The sequence below is a fragment of the Echinops telfairi genome, unplaced genomic scaffold, assembly GCF_000313985.2.
Source record: "Echinops telfairi isolate 266 unplaced genomic scaffold, ASM31398v2 ScPeMD7_7425;HRSCAF=8463, whole genome shotgun sequence".
NCBI lineage: Eukaryota > Metazoa > Chordata > Mammalia > Afrosoricida > Tenrecidae > Echinops > Echinops telfairi.
Genome location: NW_022111325.1, coordinates 8,983,058 through 8,991,674, shown reverse-complemented (window position 1 = coordinate 8,991,674; position 8,617 = coordinate 8,983,058). Strand labels below are relative to the sequence as shown.

General features: G+C 41.9%; 1 protein-coding gene across 1 annotated transcript in view; it reads right to left on the bottom strand.

Moving 5' to 3' along the window:
* Positions 1–7,180, bottom strand: part of SDHC (succinate dehydrogenase complex subunit C) — a 50,137-nt gene extending 42,957 nt beyond the window's left edge. The window contains exon 1 of the mRNA XM_004716542.2: positions 7,137–7,180. Coding sequence (XP_004716599.1) covers positions 7,137–7,156 — 20 coding nt within the window. The 5' untranslated portion in view covers positions 7,157–7,180. The remainder of the gene's footprint in view (positions 1–7,136) is intronic.
* Between the last annotated feature and the right edge of the window lie 1,437 nt (positions 7,181–8,617).

Below are 8,617 nucleotides of genomic sequence, written 5' to 3'. Positions count from 1 at the left end.
GGAAAAATGAGGACCTAATGTCGGGGGTTTAAGTGGAGAGAAAATGTTTTGAGAATGAAGTACAAATGCGCTTTACACAATTGATGTGTGTATGGACTGTGGTAAGAGTTGTATGAGCCCCTAATAAAATGTTTTAAAAAAATAAAAATAAAACAATAAACAATAAAAAAAAGACTACACCTACAAAAAAAGAACTAAACATCAAAGTTTGCAGAGAATTGTGAAAAATGCATGATCACTTAACTTACTTAGTCACATCAAGAGATCCAATCTTTGCTAAAACATTTAAAAGGTAAAAGTAATAATAATTTATAAATTATCAAGGGTTCATTGAGGGAGGGGAAAAAATGAGAAGCTGATATCAAGAGCTCAAGTAGAAAGAAAATGTTTTGAGAATGATGATGACAACAGATGTATAAATGTGCTTGACACAATGGATGGATGGATGGATTATAAGAGTTGTATGAGCCCCCAATAAATTTTAAAAACCCAAAACATTTATGAGGTGATTATCAGAGTGAAGTTCTGCAATAAAACAAAACAAAAGCCACTTATTCCTTAAGTGGTTATTTCCTATCCACTACGTGCCTGGCACTACGGGGATATAAGATCTTAAGATCCAGTGATCTTCTAAAGAACCTGGTGATGTTCCTCACATAATTGAAACCAGATGCACAACTACATGAGCACATATTGCAAGTCACTTAGGCTTTACCCCAGTACACCAGAAGGATCCACTATTTGAAGGGGGGGAAATCCAATCAACATGTCCTCCTTCAGCTCTTCCCTCTTTCCAGCTCTGGAGGCAAGAGGTGAATAAAGACATTGTGTACCCAATGACCCCAGAAAGAAGTGGGAACAACTCTCTGTAAATCAATTGAAGTTATTGTGACTGTGAAGTTGCAGGGCCCGCATTCCTCACGCCAGGCTAGGCCCAGTCACTCAGCTACCCAGCAAGAGTTTGCAGATGTGGGTTGGAATCTATGGCGCTTTCTCTGTCTTGGGCTATTGTTTCTCCAGACAAATACCAATGTAAACTTTCCACAAGGCCCTTACAGAAACTAGTTGCAGGCTCCATAATCTTATTTGAAATATGACAAAAGTAAATCTTTATTCTGCCACTCATGTTAAGGCAGTAAATTTGAGATTCCTTTTTCCACCTCAAGTATGGTATTTCACATATCACAGCTAGAAAGCAATAGTACTTTTTGTTCTATTTTTAATGAGCAGGGCAGAATTTATCATTTCTAGTAAGAGTTATCCTCTTCCAAAAGTCTGAATAAGTTAGATGGTTTTCAAAAAAGTTGTGGAAAAATTCCATTATCTTTTAACTCTATTTTTACACAAATTTTTTGAAGCCCCCTTGTACAGGCCTTCTCAAAAACGTAATTCTTGTTCAATTGTTTTTAAAGGTCCTCCCTGGATTGGGGCAGCAATAGTAACGTAGAAAGAACGTGAACAAAATAAAAACAAAGCTAGACCGATGTCCTAGGTCTGTCCTTAATAAGTCGTGTAACATGAGCAAGTCAGAGTTTGTTTTGACATTTATAAAACAGGATAATACCTAGCACATTGGTCACTAGAAGGATTATATAAGAAAATGGACATGAGTCTCTACACTACAATACAACCACATATATATGACAATAGTGTTATTTTATTGCTCTCCCTAAGGTCTTTAAAATTAACATCAGAGTCTCTTTAAAACCCTCATGGTGATAAAAATAGTAATTGGTTGAGAACAGATCTGACTTCTGGAAAGAAATAAGATATTCAAAGCCAAATCTATCTGATCAAATTGAATAATATCATTTTTGGTCCAAAACAAGACGTGAGTATAATAAAATGAGTTTCTCTTAAGTGACCTCTAAACTTGATCTGATGATACTCCAAAAAGTTGCATGAATGTCTGAGGTAATAGCCAAACTAAAGTAGATACATAACTTTGAAGGACATTTACGGTATAAAAAAAAAAATTCTGATTAATTCTATTGTCACTCAACTAAGCTACAATCTCAGTCTCCTGTGATTTCATTTCTCTCACCTCCCATATTATGTATACAGCATCACCCAATCCTACCAATACTACCTAGGAAACGTCTTTCCACTCCAACCTATGTTCCTTTGTCCATATTCTCTTCATTTTTCACTAAGGATTTAATAGGAACTCTTGAACACGTTTTCCTAGCACCAGTCTCTCCCACTCAATATCACTCTATTGAAATATAAAGCTTTCTTCACTCTTCTGCCTGAGTACACAACAGTTCTCTATTGCTTGTGGTATAAATTCCAAATTGTAAGCAAATATGGCTCGTCTCAATCCAACTCTCCAGAACCATTCTCCCACAAATTCTCTTCAGCCCCCTAAGCTTCAGCCACTGAACGGTTTACATTATACACAGACAGATCAAACACTCATGACTACATCCTTTTGCTCATGCTGTCCTCATCTGAACTTCCCTCCAGTTTGATAAAATAAGCTCCTCAAAATCCAGTACTTACTGGAATGGCAGTCCCATTTCCATAGCCTTGCTTACTGTACCTGCCATGTTCATATCTATGTATCAATACCATTTATTCATTTCTCTGTACCAACATTAAGTTGCTTAATAATTAATCTCCCTTGCTAGACTCTGAGCCCCTCAAGGATACAAATGGAATACTTTCTATCCATGACACCTATAATGTTTGGCACGTAGAAGAGGCTTAAAAAAATGGTTTGTGAATGTGTAGTCCAAGTCATCTACAACCACTGAAAATCACATGTAGAGCAGCTCTACTCTAAAACACATGGCGCTACCATGAATCAGAATGCACTCGACAGTAACAAGTGTGTTTTGGGGAGATCTTTCAGTGCTTGTTGTAAAAGGCAAGCTGATAAATTTAGAGTTAAAAGTATATTCTTTAACATCATTTTTTTTTAGTATACAGCATTTTTAGTATGATGTGTATTGGCCAGAAGGTAAATGAAACTTGATGACTTTGTGATTAAGCAGCAAGAATATAATTATATATAACCAGAATGGAATGATAATGCATTGTGAAAAATGTTATCAATATCGCTGAATAATCTGTGTAGAAATTGTTAAATGGGAAACTAATCTACTCTGTAAATTCTTACTGTAAATATTACTTTACTTTGAAAAATATAAGTAAAGATATTAAGGCGCTTAAAAAAAAGAATATAATTATATAGAAAGCACCTGTACTTGGTTTCTATTTAAGAAAAAAAAAATTTTTTTAATTATTGAGACCCCTTAAGTCTTTAACCAGAACAAAGACAAAAACAAAATCACCCAGATGAAGACCATCAGCATGAGGTCATTTGGTAGCCAAAGGATTCAATGGCCATGCTGATCAGTATATAAAACAAAGGAAATTCTCACAAGATTACAATTGGTTGCAGATCAATTAATCACCATCCCAGGTGGGACTACACAAGAGGGGAAATGGACCATGATTGAAATACATATTCTATTGCAGATTAGTGGCCAAGTGTTTACTCAGACTGGTTCTGGGGCCCTGACTATGTTGGTGGGGATACACTCCCAGGGGTCCTCAAACTTTTTAAACAGGGGGCCAGTTCACTCTCCCTCAGACCCGTTAGAGGGCTGGACTAGAGTTTAAAAAAAAAACTATGAACAAATTCCTATGCACACTGCACAGATCTTATTTTGAAGTAAAAAAACAAAAGAGGGAAAAACACCTGGGAGGCCGGATAAATGTCCTTGGTGGGCCGCCTATGGGCTGAGGTTTGAGGACCCCTGCACGCAGCCCTCAAAACCAAAATCACTGCCATTGAGTAAATGCTGACTCATAGCGACCAGGGGGTTCCCAGACTTTAACTGTTTATACACACGTGGAAAGCCAAGTCTCTCTCACATGTAGCTGCTGGAGGTTTCGAACTGCGGACCATGCAGACTGCAGCCCAACACGTAACTACTACACCACCAGAGCTCTCTTGCATGCAAACCCCGGTACCCTAATTTCCATTAAGGGTGAAACAACCTTGTAAGATTGGCTAAGAAGTCATAGTAATCCAATTTCAAACACTGCCTAAGGGCAAAGTGTTTTTTACACTGTCTCCTTGGCTTTGTTTTAGCAAATCATTCTTTGAGTACCAGTGTAGTCTGTGTTAATCAGCTGACAGTTAATCTGTGGATGGCCTGTGAGCTACTTAAGGAGTATTCAAAATAGAGGGCACTATTTAAAAGCATACAGTACTGTGATAACTAATAATTTTTAAATAGTCAAGCATTAGGAATACTGAACCCATAATTCCTCGTAAGTGTTCCCAAATATTACTATTTTCAGTTCACAAATGAGAAAAACACATCATAAAATCAATAAATGGAATTAGTGGTGCTGCTAGAATTGGAAACCAGCCCCTAGAATTTTCTTAGAAGGTATTTTCCTCTGAGGTTAATTAGTACATTAAAAATAGACAAGTCCGAACCAATTGCATGGAACTGTGTGTGGCCTCCTCCCTGGGGGACGGACAACCGAAAAGTGGATGAAGGGAGAAGTCGGACAGGGCAAGATATGACAAAATACCCATTTGTAAACTATCAAGGGCTCATGCGGGAGGGGGGAGCGGGGAGGGAGGGGAAAAATGAGGACCTAATGTCGGGGGTTTAAATGGAGAGAAAATGTTTTGAGAAACGATGTACAAATGCGCTTTACACAATTGATGTGTGTATGGATTGGGATAACAGTTGTATGAGCCCCTAATAAAATGTTAAAAAAAAAAAATAGACAAGTCCCTCTAATGAAATAGAATGACTGAATTTCTATCAAAAAATTTTTTTTTCCAAAAGGGTTTTTAAAAAACATTTCCTGGTTCTCATAAAAAAAAAATTTTTTTTTAAACCATCTGACTCAGAAGCAACAAAACCCACATGGAAGAAGTGCACCAGCCTGTGTGACGAGGTGTCGAAGAGATCAGGTATCAGGCATCAAAGAACAAAAAATCGTGTCATTGCAAATGAGGGTGAGTGCAGAGTGGAGACCCAAAGCCTATCTATAGGCAACTGGACACCCCCTTACAGAAGGGTCTCTGGGAGGAAACAAGCAAGTCAGGGTGCAGAGTAGCAACGATGAAACATACAACTTTCCTCTACTTGTTAAATGCTTCTTCCCCCCACTATCATGATCCCAATTCTACCTTACAAATCTGGCTAGACCAGAGGATGCACATTGGTACAGATAGGAACTGGAAACACAGAGAATCCAGGACAGATTACCCCTTCAGGACCAGTGGTGAGAGTGGCGATACCTGGAGGGTGGAAAGGTGGGGTAGAAAAGGGGAACCGATTACAAGGACCTACATATAACCTCCTCCCTGGGGAATAGACAACATAAAAGTGGGTGAAGGGAGACATCGGACAGTGTAAGATATGACAAAGTAATAATAATTTATAAATTTTCAAGAGTTCATGAGGGAGGGGGAGGGGGAGGGAGGGGGAAAATGAGGAGCTGATATTAAGGGCTGAAGTAGAAAGTAATTTTTTGAGAACGATGTGATGGCAACAAATGTACAAATGTGCTTGACACAATGGATGTATGTATGGATTGTGATAAGAATTGTATGAGCCCCCAATAAAATGATTTTTTTAATTACTGTTGAGAGAAATGGAGAAATGGCAAAGAGAAACCTCTCTTTGCCAGGAGAGGTTAAGATTCCACTACTATTTAAAATTATCTTTAAAAAACAAACAAAAGCCAGGGGGGAGCAGGGAGGGAGGGGAAAAATGAGGACCTAATGTCGGGGGTTTAAATGGAGAGAAAATGTTTTGAGAAACGATGTACAAATGCGCTTTACACAATTGATGTGTGTATGGATTGGGATAACAGTTGTATGAACCCCCTAATAAAATGTTAAAAAAGAAAAAAAAATAAACAAAAAACAAAAGCCCCAATAAAATGATCCATAAAAAAAAAAAGTTCCAATACTAATGAAAAAGAAGTGTATTTCATAGCACTGAAGTCTACGGTTGCTAGTTCTACACAACTCAAAATGGCACTATGTAGACATATTTAGTGAGTATAATGACCTCAGCTTCTAATCACGAATCCTGACACTTATAATCAACTATTTGTAATGAGTAGGCTCATTCCAAACTCAACGGTACTTCCACCAAAATATGATTTGTCCAAGAATTCATCATGGTCGAACCACCTGGAGTAAAATCAGGAGCTTGGTCAACGCTGGTCCTGGCACACGGTAGGGGAAAACGTATGGTGATGAGATGCTCAAGAGAACAATGTTATTCCTGATCTCAATTCCAAGAAGAATCATTTTGTCTCAAAAGGAAACTACACGAAGTCACTCTATTTTCATAGTAGGTGACATACAGCGAGTGGTAAGAGAAATGGAAGAATCGGGGAAACCGGGAATTGGACTGTAGACCGCATTCATGCTAACTTTCCATAACAAAGGTTCCCCCAGTAGGGTTGGCATACAAGCGCTGGGATTGTTCGAGGGTTGTCTAAAATTTCAGGGCCAGCAGGCTCCCAGGAGAGAATGAGGCCTGGGGAAGAAAACCTGAGGTTTCTCTGCACAGTGAATTTGACTTGGTAAAAAACAAACAGACTGGAACACGCTCTCCTTCACCGAAACGAAAGAGAGTAAGAAATGAACCCCCTCGGCTACTTCGGGGCAGCAGCGCGACCGTTTGCCTGCCCGGCGGGGCCCGTTAGGAAGCTGGGCAGGGCTCCCAAAGGCAAAGCACCGCCAAGGCCCCTCCCTGGGGCGCGCCCCCAAATAAGATCTCGAAATTGTCGGGCCCATAGGTTACTGGTCTCAAAGGAGAGCCATTTGTCCTCAGAGCTCAGCCCCCGTTATATGCAGCCCCGGGAGCAATTTAGGAAACAGGTGGGATGTATCAGGGGGGAAAGCCCGCGTCCCCTCCCGATGGCGAAAGTACGACGTAACGGTCCAGTGACCCCTACGGGGCGCACGGTAACGGCTGCAAGGGGGGGGGGGGTGCCCCTAGGATTCCCGAGCGCGCGGCCTCCTCGCCCAGGGGTCCTTCCCTGGCCCTGCCACAGGCTAGACCGCCGTCAGCTACACTTAGCGGGCCGGTTCGGGTTTCCCGAGGCCCACAGGCACCGACCCCAGTCGCACCAAAAGTCACCTCAGCAAGAGCGCGGCCATCTTGGACTCCGGATGGGACGGAAGTGACGCACGGCTGCCCCGCGACCCGGGCCGACCAGGCGGCGGCGGCGGCGGCGCTCCCGTCACGTGACCCGCGGCGCGCTTTAAAGGGGCCGCGAACCTATTCCGCCGGTCTCCGCTGAGAGCCCAGCCTTCCTCCTGCCCCAGCCTTTCACACAGCTCCTCACGTGGTGCTCACCCCAACCATCACGTTATCTTCCTTGCTACTTCACAACTGTCATTTTGCTACTGTGAGGAATCGTCATGTAAATATCTGATATGCAGGATGTTCTTCCATGGTTCCAAATTGAACATAAACATAATGAAAGCATAGTGATTAATCGCAAAACTATGTCATTGTATGTTGTGAACTATTTATGTGTTTTCCTATGGTCTTAGGCGACCCCTGTGAAAGGGTCGTTGGACCCCCAAAGGGGTCGGGACCCACAGGCTGGGAACCGCTGGCTTAGAGCGCTGGCTGGTTTGTGTTAGCTCTTTGTTGGCCACCTCGCTTTCCTCAGCTTACGGCTACCAAAATTTGCCAGGATTTCGGCAGAATTGCCGCTGGCTCAAGATCTGTAATGTTTATCTCTCCTATATTCATCTCAAATGGTACGGAAAGTTTTTTCCCCCAACTTATTCACCGAGGACTCCTCAGTCTTATTTTTTTTCCGCCCCAGGTCAGCCGACAAAGGCCGCTGTAGTAGGGGAAAAGATAATCGGGCAGTTCGCCTCCTCTAATGCGAAGCTTCACCTATACAAAGACACACAAATTGAGGCCCTCGGTGGGAGATGTGAAGAGCGCCTACGGAAGAGACAAATCTTCCAAGCACAAGAAGCCTCTCCAACCACCTCGATTCGTTTTATGCCCCACAATTCCTGGGCTTGAGATGCCGCATGAACTAGACGCCCACTCGCCAAAGACAGCGCTCTCTTGTTCCTTGTTTCAGCGCTATGTGGGTGACACCCACAGCCCAAAGAACCTGGGATAAAGTGCAGGGGGCAGGGCGGCTGGGGGGGAAAGGACCCACTTTTATTTATCTATAGTTTTCAAGAACCCAAGTACAGAAATTGGTTGCAGGACATTTATTAAGGAGGGCTGGGAGCTGGGAAGCAAGTGATAGAGAGACCTAACAGTGCAAAAGTCTTGAGCTTTTTCTTGGGTAATGGTGGGCGGAGCCCAGAGCAACGCCTCTTCTACAATAAAACAGTCAGTGGTGTTAATATTCAAGTCTTATTTATATTTAGCCCTCCTGCACTTTTCCTTTCCGGATTTAAATAGCACGAATTCATTTATTTATGCACCAACTAAATGATACTAGTTTGCATTTCTGTAATGCTTGACACAGAAATCACTTTCATGCTTAGACTTTAGGATTGAAAGGGACCTTAAAGGCTCTCCAATCCAATCTTGCTTCCAGTGCAGGGGTCTCCTCTGCAGCGTCTCTGACGCTGCTCTTC